This window comes from Notothenia coriiceps, unplaced genomic scaffold, assembly GCF_000735185.1.
Source record: "Notothenia coriiceps isolate Sejong01 unplaced genomic scaffold, NC01 NC01_scaffold00026393, whole genome shotgun sequence".
In the NCBI taxonomy this organism is placed as follows: Eukaryota; Metazoa; Chordata; class Actinopteri; order Perciformes; family Nototheniidae; genus Notothenia; species Notothenia coriiceps.
The window spans coordinates 188,240-215,381 of NW_011359094.1; the positions used below are offsets into that span (position 1 = coordinate 188,240).

General features: G+C 43.1%; 1 protein-coding gene across 1 annotated transcript in view; it reads right to left on the reverse strand.

Annotated features, from left to right (window-relative positions):
* Positions 1-17,901: 17,901 nt before the first annotated feature.
* Positions 17,902-27,142, reverse strand: part of arhgap35a (Rho GTPase activating protein 35a) — a 33,469-nt gene continuing 24,228 nt past the window's right edge. The window contains exons 4-7 of the mRNA XM_010784368.1: positions 25,825-25,902; positions 24,117-24,248; positions 22,572-22,677; positions 17,902-21,981 (exon numbers count right to left, since the gene is read on the reverse strand). Of these exons, the coding sequence (XP_010782670.1) occupies positions 21,462-21,981; positions 22,572-22,677; positions 24,117-24,248; positions 25,825-25,902 (836 nt within the window). The 3' untranslated portion in view covers positions 17,902-21,461. The remainder of the gene's footprint in view (positions 21,982-22,571; positions 22,678-24,116; positions 24,249-25,824; positions 25,903-27,142) is intronic.

Consider the following 27,142-nt stretch of genomic DNA (forward strand, 5'->3'; position numbering starts at 1 on the left):
CAGACACACACACACACACAGACAGACACACAGACACACACACACACACACACACCTATCTGTCCTGCACTGTGTAGATTAGTTAAAACAGGGCCTTATCCTCCAACCTGCTGTTTAAATGCCGAGCATCACGTTCAAGACAAATGTGTTGTCTTCTTTTTCCTCTCAGTAAATGAAGACACCTCTCCTTTCCCACATCCTTCTCCTCTATCTCCTCCTGTTGCTCTCTTCATTTTCTTTTTATCTCCTTCTACTCTTTTAGTTCAGGCAGACCCCCCCCCTGCTCCTCCCTGCCTCTACCTCTCACGGTAGCCCCATTTCATCCCCCTCTCTTCCTCTTTACCTACTCCCTCCCTCTTCTTTACCCCCACTATCTCCCCCTCTCTCACTCTATCACTTTCTCACTAGATTACCCCATCTCTCTCTCTCTCTCTCACCTACTCGATATTCCAGCCTTGTTCTCCTGCAGTCTCCAGCACAACTTTCTGACCCACTTCCTCTCTCCTCCCTGGCCCCCTGATCAAAGCCTGCAGGACGGCATCGCCTTGGGCAGAGGAGAGGGAGAGCGCGAGATGGGGGGATGAAGGGATCGGCGCTGAGCGAAGAGAGGAAGAGACAGATAGAGAAGGGATAGAGCAGCACGAGAGAGAGGGAACAGAGAGATCACAAGGACGGGAAGAGGAGCCAGGTGCCCTCTCAGCCCAAGGACAAAAGCTCTTCCTGGCTGATCACACACACACACACACACACACTCAGCAAGTCCTGTCAGCGCCGTCATCCCTGGTCATGTACGTTATGTGTAAAGACAGTGCTGACATTAATGTGGTGTGAAAGAAAAACACAATTTTTTTCCTGTAGCTCAAACCCCCAAAACAACTCAACTTTACAAGTGACGGCCATTAAAATTCAACAGGATGTTTAATAAATTACACTTTCAGATTACATGTTGTCCCATCTTGTTATTCTGTTTTGCATTCAGGCGTTGCACAGGTGAGCGCACTGACAATGTGTATCTGTATCTCAGGAGGTGTCAGTCAGTGTGTAAACTCTTGTTTATTAAATTGTTTTCGCCCTGAAACCTTATTTTCTTTAAACAGGTGAAAACGGTGCAGGTGCAGATGATGGAGATAGATTTTCTTTGACAGATTTTTGACTTTGCTCTAAGTGTTTTCAAAAATCGAACTGCATTGATCTTGATTATTGTGCCGACACCTGCCTAACCTTCTGTTATACAGCCCCTCGTTTCTAAAATAAATAAATAACACTATTCATAACAAAAGGATTTGTGCACATTCTAAAAAAAGTATTTTTGTTATAGACTTCACGAGATGGAGATTTCTTGAAGTGCACAGCCTTCTTCTCCGTGGAGTCGTTATCATTGTAAGGGTTTGGGTTTGCGATGTAAGGTCTGTCCATCCCAGTGGCCGTGTCGGCTGGGCAGTTGGGGCGGGCGGAGAGGATGGAGGAACACCAGCCCATTTGTACCCAGAGCGAGGTGGCGTGTACTTTAACATTCCCCACGCATCCCGACAAAGAGCACTAATTATAAATAAATTAGGGACACGACACGGTGTGCCACAGGGGGACCAGCCAGAGCAGTCACAGAATAGAGAGACTGATAGAGAGAGAAGAGGGTGTGTAAAAGAAACAGAGAGGTAGGAGAGGAAGGATAGGAGAAGACAGAGAAAAGCAGACAGGAGAGATTTGGCAATGACATAGAGGAGCAAGTAGGAGAAGAAAGTAGATAAGAAAATAGAGGAATGGAGCATGGGGAGGCCTGGGGATATGGAGGCAGTGGAGGAAGGGAGCGGGTATACAAGGCCTGAATCCTCAAAATATAGCTTGAACATACATCTGCTGCCAAAAAAGGGACAAGATTCTCTCTAGATGACGGAGGCAGTGCAATATGTTTGAACAGAGATAGAAAAAGGTGGCAGGGAAATTAACAACAACAATGAAACAGAGGAAGGCAGCGTCTTAAAAGAAAAGTCTGATACAGGATTAACACAACAGAAAGAGAAAAATATTAATCTGCCCCGCATCTGCTATGAATTTATTTCAGTTGTATTTGAAGTAAATAACTTAAATCTGATGAAGTAAATGCTGTATAATTCAATAATCATAAGGTGGTGATATCTCCAGGAGTGTTCTACACACACTAGTAGTCAACACTCCCTACCTGTCACTCACGCTTATCTGAGACGACTTGTCAACCAAGCAAGTGTGTGTCAAGAGACTGGTGTGTGGGTGTGTGTGTGTGTGTGTGTGTGTGTGTGTGTGTGTGTGTGTGTGTGTGTGTGTGTGTGTGTCAAGAGACTGGTGTGTGTGTGTGTGTGTGTGTGTGTGTGTGTGTGTGTGTGTGTGTGTGTGTGTGTGTGTGGAAAAGAGAGATCTGTTTCTTTGAGTCCGCGTGCACACAGGTTAGTGTGTTAGCGAGCGCACCCATGTTTGTTTGTTGCGCGGTGTGTGTTTACCGTAAGTGTGCACCGTGTGTGCGTGTGCACACGGAGAGAACCTTGCCACTATCTAAATGGATCACACTTCAGAGTGTGCCGCCATTTCTCAGAAGCTGCCATCTCCATGCAGACAGACAGACAGACAGACAGACAGACAGACAGACAGACGGGGGGGGGGGACAGACAGGCTCAGCCGGCTTGCTCCACTCAAGGTTAAGTCCTGCCTGAAGTTGAGAACTGATGACTGTCGCCACAGCAAGAAAATCAGATGAAAAAAACAACTGTTGTATATTCTCGCGGGCGTTTCTCCGTGTGATGTGGTGTGAATGTCTTAAATGATGGAAGTTTGCGAACCTGTCTGGACGATCGCCAGGAGACATTTTATCGTCACCCTCTTTTGGGCTGGGGGTCAAAGGTCACCTGACTGCGACACAGACAGGTCGACCTACTATTGGCCCCTGACATGACGAACCCCCCCACTAACACCACGGTAGCCATGGCTACTGAGCTGCAGACAAACATGATGTCAGTATAAGACGTGGAGGAGGTGCGGGGGAAAGGTCAAATAATAACTCACCTATAACTCCCTTCAACACACACATTCACAACTAATCTCCCATTAAATGATCATTATTTCCCCTCGGAAAGATACTCCGCGTGTCTAATTTGTAGAACAAGCATGTGCATGGTGGAACAGCAAATTATATTAAATTAAATTAAAAAGTCTCTATTATCAAAGTATGTGCTTGTGTCTCTAAACTTTCTGCACGGAGGAGAGTTAAAGAAGAAGAAAGGTAAGAAGGGGCGGAAGACAAGAGAGCAGCAGCTTGTTGCATTAGCATTCCACCAGCAGAGAGGCTGTCTGTTTGCCTCTGGCAGCAGCCGAGAGAGGGGGACACACTCTGCATCCTCACACAGCTCGTCTATCTCTCCCTCTGTCACTGTCTATCTCTCCCTCTGTCTGTCTCTGCCTGTCTCTCTCTCTCCCGCTCTCCCCGAGTCTGTCTGTTACATTTCTCCCTCCACTCTGCCACTGTCTGTCACTGTTTTTCTACACTCTGGACAATTTTCTCTGCAGTCTTCCCAGATCTCCCCATCACTCTATCTCAGACTGTCATCTTTCTGTTTATCTTTCTCCCCACTAATTTTTTTTCCCGCCGCCTCCCCGTTCACGTTATTTTCATTCAAGACCTCATGTGTCACTCCCGGTTATACCGTTCACTCCTGAGGAAACCATCATGAGCCACGATTTCCAGAAGTGAGTCATGAAGCGGGGTAGTTTATAATGATTTTGACAGGAACGTGTGTGCACTTAGTAACGGAACAGATTTACCTTTCAATAATGGCAGACATACAGTAAATACATACATCGTCAGACGTGCACAAACAAGCATGTTGTGCACAGTTGTTCTGCTGCTATCAAACACCACAACACGTTTGCACAGACGCTGTTTCACAATACATTTCTGCTGTAATCACGTCATTAGATTATTCCATTAAAATGGTGGATGTAATGTAGACAAATTGTGAGGATTCATGTGAATTTAAAATGTAATTCACCGTCACACTGTGCATGCAGGTCAGTGTTGCAGGATGTCACCTCAGTGAAAACCACCTCTTTGTTGCCATGGTGATTTTAATACACACAAGCCTTGACCGTTGTAGGCATGCAGATACATCAAAAGCAATCCATTAAATAGTATCATGTTCTTTTTTCAATTATTCATTGAATGTATTAAAGGTGGCTTTTTTTTGCATTAATAATTTAATGTAATTCCTTCTGTAAATGAATAGAAGACGGAAAATGGAAGTGCGCAGCCGAACCAATATGTTTTCTCTCAAACTGTTTGGAAAAATGTACTACCTTATCTTTATTTGAAGGTGCCAGCCATGTGGACTATTATCCACTGACAAGGTATTCACCTACAGAAACTCCCCAACAGACACAAAGTCGAGCTGGTTTTCAGCCTGGTCTCCTAAAAATGATGTTCCTATACAGCAAATCAACATTGTTTCTCTAATCTCTTATATTGTATTTCTAATCACAGTCCCTAAGAGTCTGCACAGCGAGGTAGTTGGAGTGGACTGGTGAATCGTGCAAACTCAGGACCGTCCGTCATGAACCTGCACAGTTTCTGTCTGAGCATGACCAAAGCTCGAACCATGGCAGCTGTTTAAGGCATGATTTAAAACAAAAATAATTCCACGGTGGCACAATCTCAGACCAAAGCAGCACAGTCCAAACACTGTCTAATGTATTTGCCAAATATATTCAATTAAGATTCACATTAAGGAGAAGAGGGTCCTTGTCCAATTCAGGCCCAAATATGATGATTTTATATATATACATACTGTGTAGTTGAACGCCGCTTTGATCGGATAGTAATAGTTTTGTTTAAAATCCAATTTGTTGGATTAAGTAAATTGATCTGAAACAGCACCTGTATTGAGCAGACGCCCTAAGATGCTTTACATTAATATTTAAAATGCAAGGCATACTGTACTGTATAACAGACATAGACACAATATGAAAATAAATAAACATTATAGGAAGTAAAAAACGAAACCAGTTTGGGGCAAAGAAAACAAAAAACGTGTCACTGTGCAATGACTTGACGCAGGTGTGTGCATCCATTTGACTCGTATTTTTAGGAGAGGAATATCCAGTCTGTTTTCTCTGCCATGAAAGAAGTCAAAACACTTTAGAGGATTCAACTTTTGTCAGCATTTTCTACCTGTATGCGTGCAAAGTAGCGCCTTGTGAATATCCAGCATAGTTTACTGTCATTCTCTTGTTGAAAACAATGAACATTTGCTCCGCTATCAACCGCAACGCGCAACAAAGTGAATGATTCTTAAAACACATTCAAACATGAATGCAAAAAAACTTTAATGAAAACATTCAATCAGGATAGAACTAAATTACCATATCAGTATGATGAGTACTCGCCATAATACTCTGATGATTACTCTGCTTTATCAAATTGAATTAGATTATGAAGGCTTAGCCTCCAAATAGCTGTGGGTAAGTAAATCATGTGCCATTCAGGAGCTGAGCTAAAGCCAAGGCAACTCTGTAGTGTAGCCACCGAGACAAAATGCATTCAAACAAATTAATAGTCCATTAAATAAAAGCAAAACTCTGCCAGCTTATAGTGCCTTAAAAGCATATTAGCATTAGAACAGGATAGACACTCATTTGTCTCTGAGGAGAGTGTTTTAGCAGTGGGAAACTCTGGGATGAATTAGTAAGCCTTGTGATTATTTCTTTACATACATGTGACGTCTGCTGCAGGTCTTTATCCCCACGGTGCTGAGGGATGCTTGGACCTAACCCATACATGATCAATTCTTTCTTTTTCCCCCCACTGTTCTTTCCTTTTCTTACATTGTCACTGAAACTCGTTCCTCTCATTTAAAAAAGGTACTCTCTTGTCTCAATTAATCTCACTCTCTCCCTCTGTTTGCCCTTCCGCTTTTCCACTCCCCGCATCCCTGCATCCATCTTGTTCCTGCCCTCCCCCTTTCCCGCGGCCCAGCCACCACTCTGGTATTCCCAAAGTCATCTGCAATCAGACATCTTCAATGGATTCATTATACTGTCCTCACACAGCTTGATTGAGCATCTAACATCTACACCCCACCTCCTCAGACCCCGGTGCTCCCTCCTCACCTCCACCCACTTACGGACCTCGAATGCTTTCTTCTCACTTTTCATCTCGCTTATATCATTCCTTTTTTTTTTTTATCTCTTCTCCTCTAAGACCTCTTACCTTCAACTCCAGACCCCACCCCAACCTCCTGTCCTCTGAAGATGACCACGCCAGTCGTCCGCCTACTCTCTGGGCTAGGGAGGCTTTGCTAATTGCACATCGATTTGCAGGGCTCCCTCCTGAATATCGGGATCACGCTAATTGAAGAATTAACTTAGGTGAGACTTGAACCTGCAAAAAAGGAAAAGGGGGAAAGGCAAAGACAGACAAAATGCTTCAGCTTAAAGAAATACAATAAGGCACACACCGGGGTGCATCCAGGCGTACGCACGGGCAATCCCAGAAAAAATGGGGGAAAGTTGTGCAATGACTCAGAGCTCCTTCAAAGATAGATGGGTATAGACATTTTGCCACACTCACAAAATGCTACATTTATCAATATTATCAAATTAAGAGTAACTTTAATCAGTGTCATTTAACTTCCTTAACAAAACATACACAAGAGCAGAGGGAAATACAAACACTCCTCCAGAGGAACAGTTTAACTACCAGCAGCTTTGCTTATTTTTAGCTCACAAATATACACAGTCGCTTATTCACTCCTGCCTCCAACACATACATCCACATCAATCATGGATCCAAGACCATAACCCCAAAAGCAGAGTGCTGCTTTGAGTCGTTCTAAAATCATGATGGATGACAACTTCCCAAAACAATCCCTCTGCGTGCCAGCATCATTTAACTAAAGGCATCAAGCTGCCCCAGCCAATACCACTCCTCCGTTTCCCCGGCCTGAGCGCGCCGGACCCCGCCGTTCAAACCCACTGACATGATTCTGGAAAAAATCCTCCAGAGAAGACATATGAAGGCTGCCGCTGAAGAACGAGCTTCACCCAAGTATGTGATTATGAATCTGTATTGTTTCCCCCTTTCCTTTCACAAGCACTAAAGTTGACGAGAGACGAGATTGAGAGGAGGTTAAGCTGACCTCAGGCTCACTCGCTTTGGAGCAGGCTCACCCTGGAGTGTGAGATGACAAAACATTTAGTCCGATCTCACTCGCAGCTCGCTGACAGGCTGAAACAAAAGAAAAGCCTCGGAGGAATTTAAAATCATTGAATGAATGTCAATTAATTTCACAGAGCGGACTTGAATTGATTAGAATATAAAACTATCTTTCTTGAAAGCAAAAGGGAATTGATGTCCAAGGCCTTCAAACAGCGAGTCAGAAGACAGGAAAACGACAAAATGAAAGAAAGACGGCTGATCTAGTGTGTATGTGCGTGAGCTTAACAGTGTTGGTGCCAAGGTGTGTGTGTGTGTGTGTGTGTGTGTGTGTGTGTGTGTGTGTGTGTGTGTGTGTGTGTGTGTGTGTGTGTGTGTGTGTGTGTGTGTGTGTGTGTGTGTGTGTGTGTGTGTGTGTGTGTGTGTGTGAGCTCAGCAGTCGTGCTGCACGCTTGGCTGGCGGGGTGTGTGTAAAGTAATTAACATGATAGCCTCCCTCTAAGCCTGATAGCCTGTTCCCTGCAGCGAGGTCGTTCAACAGACACCAACAGACACCTGAGCTGTGTCTCAGACCTAACCCTGCAACGCATCTCTAATGCAAACGCGCACACACACCAACACACACACATACTGACATGTTCAACCCACATGTGCCTAGTGCCAACACATACTGGGAACATTTAGCCATCAGCAGAAATGACACGTGGTACATGTATTTCTGTCAGAAGCATGCGGCACAATGGCTGACAAAAGGTTTATTCAAAACAAACATACATTTGTTGATTTACATTCACATCATGCTAACAAAATGCAAATCTATATATTCAAGAGATGTCGAAGCAAGAAATAGAGATAACTACACGCGCAGAGAGCTCATAACTACGCCAAGGCAGCGCAAAATATATAGTAATAAAATGATAGGCGTTTTTTAATGCACATCTGAAAACATGTCTTTATTCAAAATCAGCTATTATCAAATGATAATAGTAGCAGTTATATTGAGAGTGTAGTGATAACCCTACAGAGTCTGCAGAGATCCTGGCCTTTATGCTAAATGTCAGCACTTTTTTTTCTAGCATGCCTGCAACCCTACTGTTTTGGTGAACTCTCACCACTCTCTTGAGTATTATCGAATACTAAGCCACATAGAGTTTGTAGAGTCCTAAAATCGAGATTTATGAGAGCTAATATTAGACCAGAAATACGACTCATAGTGAATGCTAACGGCTGGATGTTTACATGAGCAGCTGACTGTTAACATCATATCAACTTAATCAATAATAATTCAATATCACATTTATACTTTTTTCTGATTCACCAATTCTAAGGCTTTTTACAAAGATGAATCACGGCAAGTCCGACTCATGAACGGCCAATTAAAAGTATAATTTCCTGCGGGATTGCCTATAGATAGAATAAACGTGAGATTAAATGTGGTGGCAATTGAACAAAACATTCAAGGCCTATATAAGATAAACCATGTCCAAAATACTTTTAGTACTCATGACATTAAAAAATAAATTACTTTAATAGCGTCTGGCAGATACATTGTGTATTTCGGTATTAAAGATTGGATAATTGGCTCGGCCATTCAAAGAAAAGTTAAAGCAGTTTATAGTGGCTACATACAAGAGCTATCTACACCAAAAGAATAATATATAAAACTCTTTTTGGGCTGCATGTCCATTAAATCTGTTAAGCAGAGTTTGATGATGCTAACTAAACAACAAACAAACATGTTAGAGAAAAAAAATCTAATGACCATACACCCTCTTCTCTTTCAGTACAATAGTCATCCTCTTCTTCATCCCTCATAACCCCAGGACCTTCACTCTGGTCCTCGAATACTAAAACTATGGCTTGGCTCAGGCCCACAAACACCCCCTTTAGCCCCACACAGCCCTCATTTGCTAAAGGATTAGAGTGAGGGCATCGGGGTCAAAGTGAGGCCACCACCAGAGACCCTAAAAAGAAAAAACCGCACACACCAGGGATCGCAGAGCCACAAATACACACACAAACACACTCACACATTAAATTAACATTGTGTACCGCACTACACATCACACGGATTTAAAGCACACAGTCAAAGGAGCATAACAACATTATGTATTCAATACTGTAGGTGTGTAGCCAGGACCCTCATCCCCAGACACGTACCAGAACAGAGACACACATTTGCATGAGCATGTGCAGAACTAAATAAATTGACCTTAACTCTCCAACTCAAAAAACACTAATACATATTTGGGCGACTTTAAAAACCCAGGGTCAAATAACAACTTCAGAGAGAAAAAGTGAGAGTTAGTCTGTTGATAAATTGTAGCTGCTTTAAGGCGGCATGAATCACACCTTCGGAAGAAGTCTGTGAGAGAGAGACAGGAGGGAGAGTCAGCGAGAGAAGAAAAGTGATTGTCAGGGAGAGAAGAAACATCACTCTGAAAACTTCTAAAGAAGGCCCTGCTCTGGGTTTTAAATGCTCTCCTCCCTCTATCACTCCCTCTCTCTTCCCACTTTGCTCTCATTCCTTTCATGAATTAAAAGCACGGCCGGTCTGTGGGGAGAAGCATAGTTAATTCTGATCAGATCTCCTCCTCCCCCCTCTTCGCCTTCCCCCTCCCTCCTCCCCTCCTCCCAGGGCGACGGTTGCCTTGCAGTCTGACAGACGGAGATGGGATCTGACAGTAAACAGGCGTGTGGATGCCCGGCGCGTGATTGACACGTAGGCAGGTCGGCGGGGGCCCGCCCCCCTCCTAATCCTGCCCTGTCAGCTCTAATTGGGGAGGTGGGGCTCTATGTCACCAAGGTGACTGATTGACAGGACCCCAGCTTTGCATAGATATGAGGGAAAGGTGGGGAGGTTCACGCATGGCATAACACTGTTAACACTACTATGCCGCTAATAGAGATATGTGTGTGTGTGTGTGTGTGTGTGTGTGTGTGTGTGTGTGTGTGTGTGTGTGTGGTTGCTGTGCGCTCATGCACATTCTCAGACGTCACTCCAAGATACAGGTGAACACACTCAAGAACATGGCTGAGCACACAAATAGACTCATAACAATAACCATGGACAAAATCGACTTGCATACAGAATGTCTGAATGCAGAGTGCATCTACAAATATGCAATATCTTGACATGCTGTGATGAAGAGCAGAGGTTGTTAATGCTACAAGTACTGGGATACGGACGTAGGCAGGAGTAATTCGGAGGTCTCCACCGTGTCAAGGCCAATGAACAACAGGGCAGGGGGCCAGACACTTTGCTATAACCATTCAACCTGTGGGCTCGCAAATGTTAAATGAAAGATTATCTATGAGTGTATTTGTGTGTGTGTATGTGTGTGTTAAGGTGATGCCTTTTGGACATGTTTGGTGTTCTATAGTGCAGCTGTTCCAATTATGGGGGTCGGGACCCCCAAAGGGTAGCAATATGATTAACAAGACATGAAGAAGAAATAAGCCATACTTAGTGCCTCAGTGAAGCAGGACTTGGGCACAGAGATGCTTAAAGCTAAATGCTAACATCAGAATGCTAACAATGTAAAGTTTAGCCGTTGTAATGTTTAGCATGTACGCATTCTAAGATCGGCAAATTAGCTCCAAAGAAGTCCATCTAAAAGTTGAAAACATATTTCACTTTTGGATCAAAGATGAGAAACTGACAGATCAATACATTATACTTTTAGTCACCAAATGATTAGTTAAAACAAATGCGGTCTAATAAACACAGATATTGTACTTCATAAGGGTTGAAATGTTTTAGAGATTTTAGGATTGTCAACTTTATTATCATTTCAGAAGCTTAAGTTTGGGGTGTTGTTGTAGTATTGTATAACTTATATTGAGTACATATTGTTTTTACCATGCGTGCTGTCTCTGTCCATCCTATTTATTTCAGAGGGTGAATAGGTTTACATAATACACCACTCTAAATTCACTTCATGATTTCCGAACTTCACTTTTTAATCCCTTTTCTGTTGTTGAAATCTGGACCTTTTTCAATCCTCAGGCCTCTAAAATTGTTGAAAATGAAAACGTCGAAGAGCGTAGAATTTTCTGGTTAATTTAATGGGTTGGATGTTACGTCCTGCTTAATTTTAGGGGGTTATAAAACAAACCCTCATATAAGAGTCGAAGTGTGTGCTTCAAAGCATCTGAAATGGTATGGCTAATGAAGAACTGTTAATTGTATAAGCTCATATATTCATATATGAAGACATCTAGGGATAGTGTGTGTGGGTGCAAGAGTGCATGTGCGTGTGAATGTGCATGTGTGTGTGTTTTGATTGACAGCTGCCACTGACCTGTGCCAGTCAGAGTGCCATACTGCGGGGCGGTGAGGTCGATCGCTACGGAGACGACCTTCGCCCTCATCTGCATCCTGCCTTCATTAGCAGAGCCAGGCAAGGAGAATAACAACCCAATAAATTAATAAAGAGAAAGAGGGGAGAGAGCAGAGAAGGAGGGAGGGAGCGGACAAGAGGAGAGCAAGCAAGGGTAAAACGGGAAGAGAGAGGGAGGGAAGGAAGGGAGGGAGGGAAGGAAGGAAGCAGGCGTGAGGAAAGGGCAGGGAAGGAGAGGTATGAGAGGAAAGAGCGACGCACTGAAGTATAGAGGGCTTGGAGAGAGGATATGGAGGGAAAAGCTGCAAAAATTGTGTGTGTGTGTGTGTGTGTGTGTGTGTGTGTGTGTGTGTGTGTGTGTGTGTGTGTGTGTGTGTGTGTGTGTGTGTGTGTGTGTGTGTGTGAACGCTAAGGGTGTGCGGTTAGCTCAGGTAGAGAAAAAGCTAATGAATGATAGGTACTGAGAGGACGAGGAAGATTGTCAGAGAGAGTAAAAGGTATAAGTATTGAATTTAACTCTAGGAATGAAATCCAAATGTAAGCGATGCGTCTGCAGTGTTTTGTGACACCAATGAAGCAGTCAACCAAATTTGTAGAGTTACCTAAGAAGGACTGAAAAACAGATTTTTTCAAAACTATCTCTGGGGCTGATTTAGAAACGTGGCTCGGAGCCCTGTTTAAACAGAGTATTGATACACTACCATCTGTACTGGCTCTTAACTGCCAGTATTGACAGAAATGCTCTAAATGTTCCACAGAGCGGCATGTGGTCCGGGCCAAATGTTCCAGACCCTCCCCCCTTGTTTCTGTTTATGATTGGGCTGACCACATAGCAATTGTGTTGATAAAGTATAAGGTTTAATCATTCATATTGAATCGGTTAGTAAACATTGCTGGTCTTGTTCACAAGCAGACAGAGGGGAAAATACCTCTCGAATACCTCCACACTGAGCAAAACACACACAGCAAAGTCCAAGGGAAGCTTGCCGTGTAAATAAATTATGAACGAGTATGTTACGCAGGATAGACTGTTAGTTAGGAGCTTTCCCAGGAGGACTCTAGTAATGATGCTTTCTCATCTTCCAGCAGAGTTGTGTAGCATACGCCAACTTCTATTACTCCATCTTCATCAGCATGATGGATGAAAATGCGGCCTATCCTTTAAGATATGTGCGTCTTCAGATTTTTCAGAGTTTTCAACATACTGTATCTTTCAAACTTATCGACACAGAGGAAGGAATACAATGGTATTTAGACCATTTTTATGACTTCTATAAAACATCCTATAGATAGATCAGTTTGAGAGATGTTCATTGACAGACAAGTCTAAATGAATTTAGAGAGGCAACAACGCTGGTGCTCTCAGGAGCAACGTGCAACCTGCTATAAGCACCCAATAACGCACATCACATCAAAATGTTCCTGACCCTGTTTTCCCTGCCTCTCGAACTGAGTTGCTGAGTGCTGGCTGTTCAGGGTGGAGGCGAGGAGTGCGAGCGCCAGGGAGCAGGGCCTGCTGTGCTAGGGAGGAAAATTCTCAGGGCGATCGATGCGGAGGATTAGGGCCGGCTTTTGGGCTCAGAGGCCTGGATCTGAGCAGTATTCTCAGTGGGGCCCCTGGGAGAGCTGGAGAGGCAAAGCCAGAGGAGTGAGGAGAGGAGGGCCAAGGGGAGAGAGGAGAGAGAGGCTAACCTGGAACTGTCAGGAGGCTGAGAGAGGGTTGGCCAGGCTGGGAATAGAGGAGCGGTCATGGTCCCAGTCGACATTTTGAATGGTGCTGAGACTCTGCCACCCACTCAGATAAACACATACTGGCTAGTCTGATTGGATAAGCTGCAGAGCAAAGAGGAGATTTAATGTAACAAGGGAGAGAAAACAGTGATAAACACAGATGAAGTTGGTTATTTTGCCTCCTTACTCTCCATCTTTTAATTGTCTTCAGGCCAAATGGGTAGTTGTGTTCTAACTTGATGAGTGCAGTGCACAACAAAAGGCTCCCTCCGTCTGTGTGTCTGCCTCTGATGCTCATGATTGGTCAGCCCGTTCGCCAGCTCGCCGCTCTCCCCCGGGTATAGACGGTTGGATCCATGATTCATTTTGCAATGAGGAAAAAAAGGAGGGCGCATGTGAGAGAAGAAACAGCCAAGACCACTGGGAAATTATACGGTGGAGCGGCGTGGTGGATCTGGAATTAAACGGCATAATTAATCAAGCAAAAAAACAAGCACGTTGCTCATACATTTATTATTTGCATTTCTTCCACTTCAGGAGATGTAATCAGCAGATACACATCGGGTGTTCGGCCTCCATGTCACTGGGACCTGGAGGCCGAACACCCACTTTGACCACTGACCCTAAAAGCGTAAAGTGGGATCAGTTCTGCTCAAGGCTTTATTTTGTTCAAACTGACTATCTTCTCCACACAATGCCCTCTGCCTCCAAAGTAATCTCCACAACAAGCAGAACAAGTCCCACAGAATCATGTTGTTGTCTGCCTGTCCTTTAAATTAGGGTGTCTGCAAAATTGGGTTCACAACTCTGGGCTCACAACTCTGGGCTCTCTGTGGAGTTGTTCTGCATTATGCAGTGTTTGCACTTGACCCTATGAAGAAAAAACGAGCCACTTTTATAATACAGCGTGGAAATATTACAGAAATATGATCACATAGCAGTAAGAGGCTGACAAAACCATGAAATCACCACACAAAACAACTTTAAAATTAGGAAATCTCTATTGCACACACAGCTAGAAAGGTCACATTAGGTTGCATGCCAATTAGCAGAACTAATTCAACCCTGGTACACTACAGTATGTCCATCATACTGAATCCTGATTCCAGTAGATAGTTGAGATGATTTGTCCCCACGAAAATAATTTAGCAAAGAAATACATCTGCAAACTGCACAGATAATTGGACTTCTTGTGAAACTATGTTAGTGGTCTTATGTTGCTTTGAAAACAAATGTACCAGATTGACTTTGTCATAGTTTTCTTTCGTAGCAGGTAAGACCTTATAAGTGTAGGAGTTTTAAATAATGAATTGGTTACTAAAAATCCCTTTTTTTTGTGTGATGATTTGCATTTTTTGGCCTGCTCTTGAGGTCATTTCTGCTATATTTTTGCAACCCAAAGCAACTTTAAAACCCTTTACTACAGCAGTTTCCCTTGTAAGATGTCTTTCAAATACAGGATGAAAAGTGTGTTCCAGCTATGATACATTTTCATATAAATAATACAACTTTTAGTTTTTTGCAAAGATAATTATGATTTAGTTTGATGTGTGCATTGTTTCCTACCTTGTTGATCGTTGCACAAACCCTCAAATTGATCTGGTGACACATCAGGCCTTCTGTCTCCCAGGTTCGGAACAACCCTAAGGACAAGAGTTTACATGAATTAACATAAATTAGAAACATTGGAATAGAGAATATATCATTTATTTACACTACGGGCTATAGCTTTCTTACTTTGATGTATCATTAGTCATGTGTACCTCAATGATTTGTTTGTTTGCTGTTTCTTAATTTTCCTCCTTGTGATCAATACAAATTAATCTTTTTGATCTTATTGTAGAATAAATAATGGTAAAAAAACCTATGAAGAACAAAGTCACACTATAATTTACCAAAGTATTAACAGTAATAATATCTAAATTAGTAGTGGTGGTAGTGAGAGTAGGCTATAACGGTTTGTCGTTTCTGTGGGAATATTGATGTGTTTTTCTCAGGAAATAGCCTTTTACTAAACTTGTCAGTAGGATATAGGCTTCCAGGGCTACTCCTTGCACTTCATATTTTACCTAGATTGCATGTGCCTCCGCCACATTAGGCTATGTAACCCTCATTATGCCCATTATGCATAAATACATCCACCGAGCAGTTTGAAGCGTATCACTTTCTGGCAGGTCAATACGGTTTGTTCCTGGAGCGCCATCATCAATCGAGCCATCAATATGGAAATACCACTGTGACCCAGACATTAATCAATGGGCTCCTCGGGGAGGGCAGGGGCACCTAAAATCATCAATGAGACGGATCGGCTCGCAGTCAGGCTCGGACAGTCCGTATTGATAAGAGCATTTCCACCTGTAGCGGCCGGGGCGGGGAGACATACAGGCCGCATCTAAATTCAATACCCGCCGCCGCAGCTGCGAGCCCGGAGCCCAGAAAGACACGGTTGAGCGGAGATACGTGCCTCGACTCATCATAAGACCGGTCTCTTTTTCTCCATATAGGCAACGTCCCCTTCCTCCTCCTCCTCCCCCCCCCCTCTCTCCGTCTACCTTAGAACTCTTTTTTTTTTTTTTTTTGGTCATGCTTTTCACTAAAGAAGCACATCACGCCTCTAATACAGAGCAACAATGACTTCAAATTAAGTTCTTTGTCTTTATTCCGAGGCTTACTTTGCCGAGCTCTCCCCCCTCCTCCTCCTCTCCCCTTACAATCTCTGGAGTTTAGTCAAACCCATTTCCTTCTCCAACTTAAAACTGTGAGCGGGAAAGTGGAGCTCGACATCAATGAGAAAAGTCTTCAGATGCTCGTCTCACGCACTCATCTCACTGTGAGCGCGGGATTAAAGTGTCGTCTCACTGTTGACATCCAAACCTTGACCCAATCAATTAGGTCCATGCTCTGCGTTTGCCTCCCTTACCCGGATACAGCAGCGCGAGGGTCGATGGGTAATGTGGGACAAGTCAGCCTCCTAGTGGCGTATTCGTTTAAGTACAAGGGAAGCATTGGATTAAAGAAATACAAAGGGAATATTAGATCATTATAATTTAGTTAAATTGTTTAACGAACACCATGGAGCTCAATAGGCTGGTTTTACTTGCCTCCTTTAAACAAATGATTGACACATCTTGGAATCCTGATGAGTATTTTCACCACCACTTTGGCCAGTAAGGCAATGTTGACGATTCCTATATTTGACTTCCAATCAAATCCCACAGCACTCTTTCCCTCATGACACTTCTTAAAGGTTAGAGTTCAAGGGTCTTGTGTCCTGTGTGCACACGAGCTTGCCCTTTTCATTCCCAATCAGCCGCTTCTCTCTTTTTTTTTCTTCCTGTGCCAAAATGGAAAGATGCACCACAAAGGTCATGGACATGGATTTCCTTTGGTTTGACTCAATGAAAAGGTCAGATGAGGGCACCATGAAATGGCAGTGAGGCCTTCACATCGCCCTCACAGGGACCCGAATCCTTACATCACCCTGGAAATGGCACCTCTTGGAGCTGCTTTCGCAAAACCGGGAGTGTCCCGTGGGCCGCTGCGACCTCGTCTAGACCCCCATGTGGCTTCAGTGGCCCTTCAACAGCGAGCAAAGATAACCGAGGAACAAACTGTGGTACAAAGAGTATATCACGTCATATGTTGTGTCAAACTAAACTTTTATGAACATAAGTATTGAATCGTCACATGTCTTCCTGTGCTTTTTATTTCAATTAAACATACTTTTCTGGATACAGTGTTACACAAGAGTAAGACAACATTCACCATAATATTTGATTACTTTTCTGACAGTGTTTGACACGGCCTGTTTCTGTAATAATAGATAAGAGTGGCTGTGCTTGGGTCTTCAACCCAAAAACTGTATCTAGGGCAACTGTATCTCTGCTTGTAAAGCAGTATTCAATTTAATGTTTGTAAAGATCCCAGTTTCCTTCCCTCCACACGACCTTGAGCAAAACACACATCCCCAGATACTCAAACTTTACACCAACAACATCTGCAAAAAACATTGCAAGGTTACTCAGCAAGGAGTTCAGTTGCTGCTGGTTTGCTGTGTTAGTTTCTAAGATTAATTGGTTTGCAAAATCATTACCATGTAGGCAACGTTTCATCTTTTTTTAATCACACCAACATTTATATTATTTAAAATGTTTTTGATCTCTTTTTCTTTACCTTTTAAGTTATCCTGCTGCAATCCATTAGAGATTACACGGTAAATCTAAAAGGGTTGCAAAATTGTTAATAGGGAAGAAATTAAGAATTTGCACATTAATACAACACCTATCATAAATCAATGTATATTTTTAAATGTAATATTTTTGATAAAACCTCAGATGTACACAACTTGCCCTGACTGTACACTTCTGATTTAAAAAAAAAAAATGGTTTGGGAAATTTGGAGTGTTGCTGATCAGATCCAAGTTCTTCCTTGAGATTGAAAACAGTCATTTGACAAGGAAAAAAGTAAGTTACAGTTCAGTAGCTTTACCAGAGCTTTGTTGAGTTGAATTTGAGGTTAGAAGTCGATTCAGAATTCATTACACCAACTTACAGACTGTGTCCTGGGACAATCACATCCTCAGACTTCATCAGGATTTTCTTGTCTGTTCCATGTGTCAGTAATCACTCGTGTGTAACAAAGAGACAAGAAGCAAAGGTTTAACAAGATTTGATTTATTAACTATGATACAGATCACATAAGGCCTTGCTGTATACACCATTCCCATCGAGACAAATTACCATACTCAGCAAATAATGACAGTGTTTTTGTTTGATGTTATCATTTCACTTTACAGTACTTCATTTATTTTTTATTATTTTATTTCCCCCCCCCATTATTTCTTAATATTTTTTTATCATCTCTTAAATAGTGAGAGTGGTGGAGCCCTCTTCCTTTGTTGGGAAGAAATCATGCACTATACTGGGCTGGTCTCTCAATCGTTCACAAAGAAATTGTTAAAAAAAAATGCTTTGTATTTTTTAATTATTAAAATAAAACATAAAAAGAAACTTTTTTTTTTCTATCACCACTGACTAAAGGGTAAAGTGTTAGACCCCCTAACATACCAATAAACAACCATTTGAATATAGTTTTGCTTGTTTCTCATTTTAACTTAACAGACATCTGTCACCATTGTTGCAAAAAACAAGAAAAACAAAAAAAGAAAGCAATGCAGCCACATATCATCGCTGAACCAAAGTCACATTTTTAATTAAATTGTTCTTCTAAATTGTCACTTTGCTTCCCATCTCTCCCTCTACCCTTTTTCCACAGTCTTTGGCTGCCTCACAGTCAGTTCAGTATTAACACATTGATATACACAGGGAACGCCACTGGCTGGCGTTCACACACAAGTACCAGTGGTCACCCCTCCTTCCTCCCTCGATCTCCCAAATAATGATCCCATTCACACGTTCCCTGTCTATCTTCCCTCCCTCTCCCTCTCCCCAATCTTCCCCCCCATTTCTCTCACCCTTTCTCTGAGGATCAGTGTGTGTAATCTGGACAAGCTAACAGGGTTACACAGCGGGGTAATGACCGCAAGGAGAACTGCATTCCTCTCCTTCACGTTTATTTGGATCACGCTGGTGTCTGGCTGTCAGCCAGGCACAGCTTGATAACATGTTAGCTCAAACCCACCCACCCAAACACACACTTTTAATTCCTCTATCCTCTAATCTCACACACACTCACACACTAGGTAAATAGGTAGTGTAGACTTATAAAAGCTCCTTTAAGAGTTCAGTGTTTGGTTAAAAGTATTTTTTTTCTCCTGTTGGGCAGAGATGACAGTGTGGGGACATGAAGAGATGCAATTCACTGTCAAACTGAATAAGTGACCTTGGTGAGGAGCTGCTTAACATTAACACGCACAAGTTCCCATGCGCACACACTTTCTCAAGCTCACGGAAACACTCATGCGTGCACAAACACACACACCAATGAAAAGTAGCTTCGATCAGGGCTCAGCAATTCTCATCGAGCCCCATCTCGCTGGTTTCTAAGGTAACAGCAGGCTGGGCTGAGGAATTTTGTGATGCTCCGCTCCAGTCGTGCAGACGGATGAATGGACTGTCTGTTCGGTCTCCTGTCTCTCCCAGACCCAACTGTCTCCCTCGGATTGGGTATGACTAGGGGGTGCAGTGGCATGACAGTGACAGCCGGGAGAGTCTAGTAGTGGTTACACTCTTGAACATTTTATTTGGGTCTACAAAGAGCAGGTGTGAGTCTCCTTTCCAGAGGTGCTAAGCTGTGTCCTTAGAGGAAGGTGTGCTGGAGCAGTCGTTACCAATTATTTCCAACAATAAAAAGCCTTCCCCTCCCACCTGTCAAAGCTTTAGCCTCACTTCCAGCTCTTACTTTCTGGCCCATAATGCTAGTTTGTGCCACAATCTCTTCATTTCCCTTCACGTTTGGGAATTGGCATGCACTCCTTTACAAAGGGGCCGAGTGCTTTAGTGAAGTGGAAACTAACAAAGACAATGAGGCAATTGTATTCACTGCATGTGTAATTGGCTGCAATGTGGCCACAGAGCGTAAATCAATATAATCTCAAATTATTTTCACCAGATTGAAAAACTAATGTTATCTATTTAACAATAACAATAATTGAGCTCTAAATTCTGACATGCAGTGATGTACGACCTTAACCATTGCACCTATAAGAGATTCTGATGCTACAAAAACCACAGTAGGAAAATGGTGGTGGTGGTAGGTTATGGCTGCATTACCCATTCCTTCCTCTAGATGTCAGTGGTGTGCTGCCAGAGAGAGAAGGAGAGTAGGTTGCACTGACAATAAAGTGAATGGTGGCTGTCATGTCATGGCAGCTCCAATTTAAAATGTGCCTCAAAGTGCTCAGAAAAGTGCTTTTTGAACAAGGTCCTTACTGTGGAAACTGCATCGCTGACTCACTCTTGAAACCACCACAGCGTGAAAGAAGCAACATGACAGGTGAAGGTCCAGCACTGGAATTATTCCCACTCTCTGCCTATAGGGACATTCAGGTAAAACAAAAAGGCATGGATACATGTGCACACAGACAGATAGACAGTCACACAGACACTTACACACAAGGCCACTCATCGAGCAATAGGCGCCGGGTTTCTCTGCATTTCGCAAGATTTTGTCACAGAATAAAAAAGTGTTGGGATAGTGGGAATGTGAATGTAGAAAATAAGATTTAGACCAATCAAAGTATCCACTTTGCAAGCTGTTCTCTTGATGTGTTTACAAATACAGGACATGAGATTTAAGATCAACCCGAGAGAATGCAATCAGAAGGATGGGAGGAGCCTTCCCAGAATGCAAAGGGTGTGAGTTCCCATAATCCTTTGCTCTTATTTACTGTCTAGTAGATCTGGTCGGTTGAGATTATTTTTTTTTTGTATATGGCATACTGCCTCAACTGAAACTGATTTTTCTCTGCGTGTGTGGCTGTGTGAGGGGTTGATAGATAGGAATGTGTGTGTGTTGCGAAGGACAGAACATCCTGTTGGGTGAGAAGCAACACGTGTTCCTTGCCTAAGTCCTCTGTACAGTGGGGAAATAAACAAACATGTGTTCAGGACTCGCTCTCTGCTTCACTTAGTCCCAGACACAGACTTCCAGGTGGGTCAGTAGGTGTGTTGGATTGCAAAAATGTGCACCGGGCACCAAAGTTACCATCACAGTTAGAGGCTAAGAATGGTTGTCAGAGGCACTCTGGCCACTGGGTGTTTGTGTCAAGTTTGTGTCTGTTTTGTGTGTGTGGTGAAGCAATCCCAACATAACAAAGTTCACATTCCCCTTCACTTTACTTTCAGAGTCCCTCCCTGAGCCCCTTTAACAGTTCTTGGCAACATCTCACTCACTAGTGTGTTTGTGTGTAGGTTCTCTATAAGGCAAGGAGGGCAGGTCTGGATGTAGTAAGACTGAGAAAAAGGGATAAATTGGCAAGTAGGGAGAAAGAACATACTGCCAGTTCAGAGGCTCTTCAGCGTTCCCCTTTTTTCTGCCTTGTGTGTGTGTCCATTTTTCTAAAAGCAACCGAGGCTCAAAAGCCCCCTTATTTCTCCCAAACATGTAGGTTTCTCCCTGTACATACTGCATCTCAATCAATATCTCCCAACTTCTCTTCCTTCTTCCTGTACTCGTTTCAATTTATCTTCTTAAATTCCTTCCCAAACTTCAAAATCTCTAATTCTAAACCCTTAAATCTCTCTGAATCTAGTTATCCGTCTTCTTCGTTTTTTTTTCCTCTTTCCCTTGATCCCTGGTTCACAGCGTGTGTTGTTCCGTAGGGGGGTGATGGGGGTGCAGGGAGGGCGGCAGCAGGGCGNGCAGGGGGGGAGTGGGGGGGGGACTGATGTTTGTGGTGGTGGTGAAGGTGGTGGTGAAGGTGGTGGTGGATAGGAGGGCCGTAGTGGGGAATGACAGGAGGGGTGGCTGGGAGGACGTAGGGGGTCAGGGATGGAGCCGGCGAGGATGAGTAGCCCCCCGCCATGCAGGAGTAGGCCGAGGTTCCTCCTCCGGACATGGTGGAGGTGGGGGAGCCCGGGAGGCCCTCGGCCAGTGGCTGATTGTAGAAGAAGTATGCGCACTGCTGGATGAAGCTCTCGATGATTGTCTGGTAGGTGCGGGTGGCCGTCAGGGCGTCCATGGTGGTGAAGTCTGGTCTCATCAGCGTGGGCCAGAAACAGATGGACAGGTTCTCACTGGTCATTAGGTTCGACTTGTTGTTCTGGCTCACCCTGCACAACACAAAGAAAGCAATACGTTTATTTAATTGGCCACAAATCACCCGCTCATTTTTGTCCAGCTTTGAATGATGGCAGTGATTGAAAATTGCATGAAATGGGCCAATCAGCAGGATGTCCAGAAGAATAAACTAAGGTGTATACTGTGTACTGTATGGGTGCAAATGAACCGTTATTATAGGTTATTAAATGTCTTGTATTTTTCAGCCAGCAGTCCGAAACCCGAAGATGATATAAAGCAGGGAAAAGAGAAACATTTCAAATTGGAGAAACTAAAGTGTAAATAATTGGGGGGGAAATCTTGCTTTACCCTTGAACCATGTTGTATCCTTGGACGTGTGGGCATTGACTGAAACTGAGAACCTCTGATCCATACTATAGTTTGAATTCAGACTTAACAATTACATTACATTTATAAAAAATAAAAAAAAGACACTATGTTTTCACAGAGCAAGAGTCACTACAGCAACATTTATTCAGTGTGCTAGATTCTGTGATGTCACCACTAGGTCACTTGGCTGGGTGACCGGCGGTGTGGTCAGCAGGGCTGTCAAAGGTTGACTCTGACCCCGTCACTCACTCACTTGATCAAATGGCTGTTGACATATTTGAAGACCTCGTAATTCTCCTTGGGGAAGCGGCGCAGAATGTCCTTCATCGTCTGGAAGCGCTGCTCCCTATCGTTGATCTCTGAATTGTTGAAAAGAGAGACAAGAGAGAGGTTAGATAAGGGAGAAAAGTGTCTGAAAAAAATGATGTCGGGAATCTGCGGGAAGGATGTCAGGGGAGTAAGAGTTAAGTTGAGAAGGGATGGGTCGGGGGGAGTGCAATGGAATAGAGGAGAGTTTGAACAGCATAGTGGAACCAATTTGATTCAGCTCTCAAAAAAATCAGTGCAGGACACAGTGATTTAATCCTACAACAGCCAGAGTTTCACACTACTATGCTATATATTATAGTATAATATACATCTCAGAAAAATAAAAGAGACAAAGACCACCATACACATTTCGGAGGAGAAAAATACACCCATCACAATGTCCTTACAGATCACAGTAACTCACGCACAAACACATGCATACACTGGGTGTGTTAAGCCTGATGGCAGCGAGTGGTGAGTCAGAAAAGCTGACGTCACCAGCTAACACAGTCCATCCTGTGTGTGTGTGTGTGTGAGCGAGGCAGAGAGCAGCAGTGGGAACAGCAGATGTTCTCTCGTCCACATCACAAACATGAGTTACAATCAGAAAATTCAAATGTGTATTCCCACAATGAGGTCAGTGTGGATCAAAAACAGATTTCAGGCATAATGACTTAACACAGCCCCAGTTCCCCCAGCTATACATCCATCATCGGTAATGAAAACATAACTTCCTACGGCTTATTTAAAGTAACGTCACCATGACAATATGCATTAAAATCCACCCGCCCAGCTTTTTCTGTACGCCTTTTTTTCTCCACCTCTCAGCCTGACAGTAGAAAGCTGAAATTCTGAGAATGCGGAGCTCAATTTGCTGTTTTCTACCGAATGAAGGCTTTCTTGTCTCTTAACCCCACCTCACTTTCCTGTTTTCGCTCTGTCTTCCTTTCCTTTATTGTGGTGCAGACTGCAAGAGCTTTATCAAGTCTCTGTCACGGCTGAAGAGTCTCACCGGGGCCGTTAAAAACATACACACACAGAGCTTGGTGAGTGACAGCAGCCTTGCGGCCCAGGGGTAAATCTCTCTGGCACGATGCAAGACTAAGCTATGCCTTAAATCTCCATTTTTGACAGATTACAGGACACAAAGAGAAGAAGAGAGGCTGTGGAGGGCGCTGGTGGAGCACCCTCGTTTATCTAACATATGACTGTTTTTTCATGACTTCGCCTATAGTGTTCCGGCATCCCTCCATCATGGGCAATCATCCCAACCCCCTCCTTCACTATAGGATTTAAATATTCTCTCCTCCATCCGTTATTTTTCTCCTTTCCCCATTTTCTCACAGAGGGCAAATCCAATTCTCCCCATGGGTGGATTTGTGTTGCAAGAGCTTTGCTTGTTAGGTTAAAGAAAAGTTACAAAGAAAAAGATTTAAAGCTAAATCCAATACACCTCAGGTTTTCCACACCCCGGAGCCCCAGGACTTACTGAAGGCGTCCACCAGCTCCCCCTGCATGCTGTAGGGCACCAGAGGCTCGGGGAGCTCGGAGAAGAAGGCCTTCATGGCTCCGGCCACTGTGTTTATGGTGAAGTCTTTCTCCACCAGGTCCAGGTTGTGGTCTGTAAGAAAACAATGGAAATACGACATTTTAAATACAAAACACACATATCACACTTTTTTTTTTCATATATGCAGACAGTAAATAAGACAGGTGGCTTCTTTGCTTAGTCAATGTTGATCCAACCATGGAAGAGGCTATACAATGATACCGTGCAACAGTATAGATAAAGGTTAACAAAACAGTTTGAAAGATGTCTCAAAACTCATCCCTTCTCTCTGCCTTAGACATTTTCTGAGCATCTTTTGTTTTGCAAAGCATCTTTGATTTAAATAAAAAGCACTTAATTGAAGTCATGATTATTCTGTTATTATTACTAACAATAATACCAGTATGTCATATAACTGAACTAAAACATATTCAACGGCAGTAGGTTGCTCGATAAATAATTGAACAGTATTTTATGGAAGTAATGCAGTCATAATATTCATTTGTATGAATGTAATTCAGTCTGTTATTAAAGTCTGGTATGAAAATCATCTGGTTATTGACTTTCTAGGAAATTTAATGAATCAAGGTGATTTATTGCAATGAAAAACAACTGTTGTGTTAGAGGTTATTTCCATACTTCCCACTGTTGTATTAAATTGTGCACTAACAGGTCTGCTCAATTCATCATTTAATCAATAAGAATAAAATAACAAATAGCACCTTAGGTGAAACCATAGGATTATTATTATTTTGCTCAATACAAATATAATTTGCGAAACAGCTCAGTTCCACTCACTTCGGTGTGAGGTAAGGGGGATGGAAAGAGAGTGTGTGTGTGTGTGTGTGTGTGTGTGTGTGTGTGTGTGTGTGTGTGTGTGTGTGCAGAGGCCCGAGACTTAATTAGAAAAACCCATTTTCTGATAACCGTTTACTTTTAAAGGTAGTATGTGTAGAAAGAATAAGAGGCAATGTAGAATAGGTTAGTGAGTTCTTGAAAAGTCTGAGGAGGACTCCCATTTTGAGAGTTTTCAAAGTGTGTGCTTGTGATGCCGTTTTGTCCTTTAACGCGTGATCAGAATCTGCAGCGGGCTGTTGAAGTGCCATCTTCAGAATGGCTATGAGACTCCTTGCCTGTAGTTTCACCTTAAATTGTCTCGTCCCATTGGCCGCCGGCTCAGAATGATTCAAAGTAGGGCTTCAACTCTGATTACCTGTGTTGGATTTAACCTCGACTAGGAGCCTACACACACACATACACAGGCCACCTTTCTCTGCTCTGTATCCTGGCAGGGACATGCTTCATTAACCAAACCAATCTGCTGGTAATTAACTGCCCACAGCAGATAGACACACGCATGGAGACACATATTGAGAGCTTGTGTACGTGCACGTGTGTTAACATGCATGCGCACAGGAGCAGGTAGAAGATTAAGGAGGCAGGTCTACTGTCTAAAAGGAAGCCAAGGCCAATTCCCCCTGTAGAATGAATGCTCCCTGGTTAATTAAGGGGATCCAGGCTTGTTATAGATAGAAGCTGACATACACGTCTTTGTAGCTTCTCTTTGAACCCAGCTTGTAAGTGTACAGCCGAAGCAAGAATGGGCATGTGTACACGTGTACTTGTGAGTGCTGAAATATTAACGTACCTTGCTCAAATTGCCGCTGCATGCCCTCCATCTCAGCCTTGTTTCCGCTGACCCTGTAGATGCCCTCTGTTGTCAGCCCTAATGAAGAGAGAGAGAGCAAAAGGAATGTTATTAGCACATTGTTCTGCATTTAATTTGCAACCTTGATCCAGTATTTATAGTAGCTGGTCAGTCACCACCAAGACTCTTAGTGTATCACTATGCTGCGTTTGGATGCACTCTTAAAGGGCTGAAAAATAAGAGCTAAAGCCGGCTGCTCTAATGGCCTCTCCTTATGTCCCCTTCCTTCTAAACACACAATTAGCACTATTTATTAAACCCATAAAGCACTCCTGCAGCCCTGCAAAGAGCCCACCGGTGCAATGTGACAGACTGAGGCTACCTTAATAGCCACACACTTTAAAATGACTTGAGGGACTGCAGATGCCAAGAGCTTTTACTCTCCTCATCTAACTTTATTCTGTGGAGAATAATTACTCAGAATTGTAGACCTTTCTTTCGACACTCAACAGTCAAATTGCATCTATATATATTAAAGGGCCACACTGAGATTTTGCGGCAGAATAGTTATTATACTAAAATGTACAAGTTTGAACTCCTTGAATGTATTTTCTCTTTTATTTCTATTAATAAGTGCAAAATATACTAATTAAAATCACAGGCCAAAGGAATGTATAATCTGCATACAGCTATAATTTATCCAGCTATAATCTAATAGTCTTATATATTTTGACAGTTTCAAATATTTAACAACCAACAAAAAGGTTCAACATGGATTTTTCACAAGTCTTGAAGGCCATTTTAGTTAATTCACTGTCGAGCTGACAACCACTGACAAACTTAACACATTTTTCCTAACATACTGTATAATTTTCATTTTACAAGGGGAAAGAACGCATTAGCAGCTTCAAACTGTCCGCCCTTCTACGCATTTCAAATTCAACAGGAGAAAACCCTCGAGAAAACTCAGAACACGTCTCTGAACGCCCAACTTCAGTTCTTATTAAGTCTTACTAAATATTCCCTGAATTAAATAGTTATGTCATTTGCAGTAGGCCAAGTAAATATAACCTTTAGTCCTGTATTTACGCATTGCATCCGTGTACTCAGTCATGGAAAACATAAGCAACCAAAGTCAAAGCAGGACAACGTCTTTTTAGTTGAACCAGTTTCACTGCTCTTTAATGCAAATATTTAGTTAGCCAACCACATGGACCAGGGGCGGAGCTTCAGGGGGGGCTGTAGGGGCGGGGCTCCCCGGGCCCGGGACGGTCGGGACCCAATGGGGGCCCGTCGCCGAGGCAGCAGGCTCCGCCCC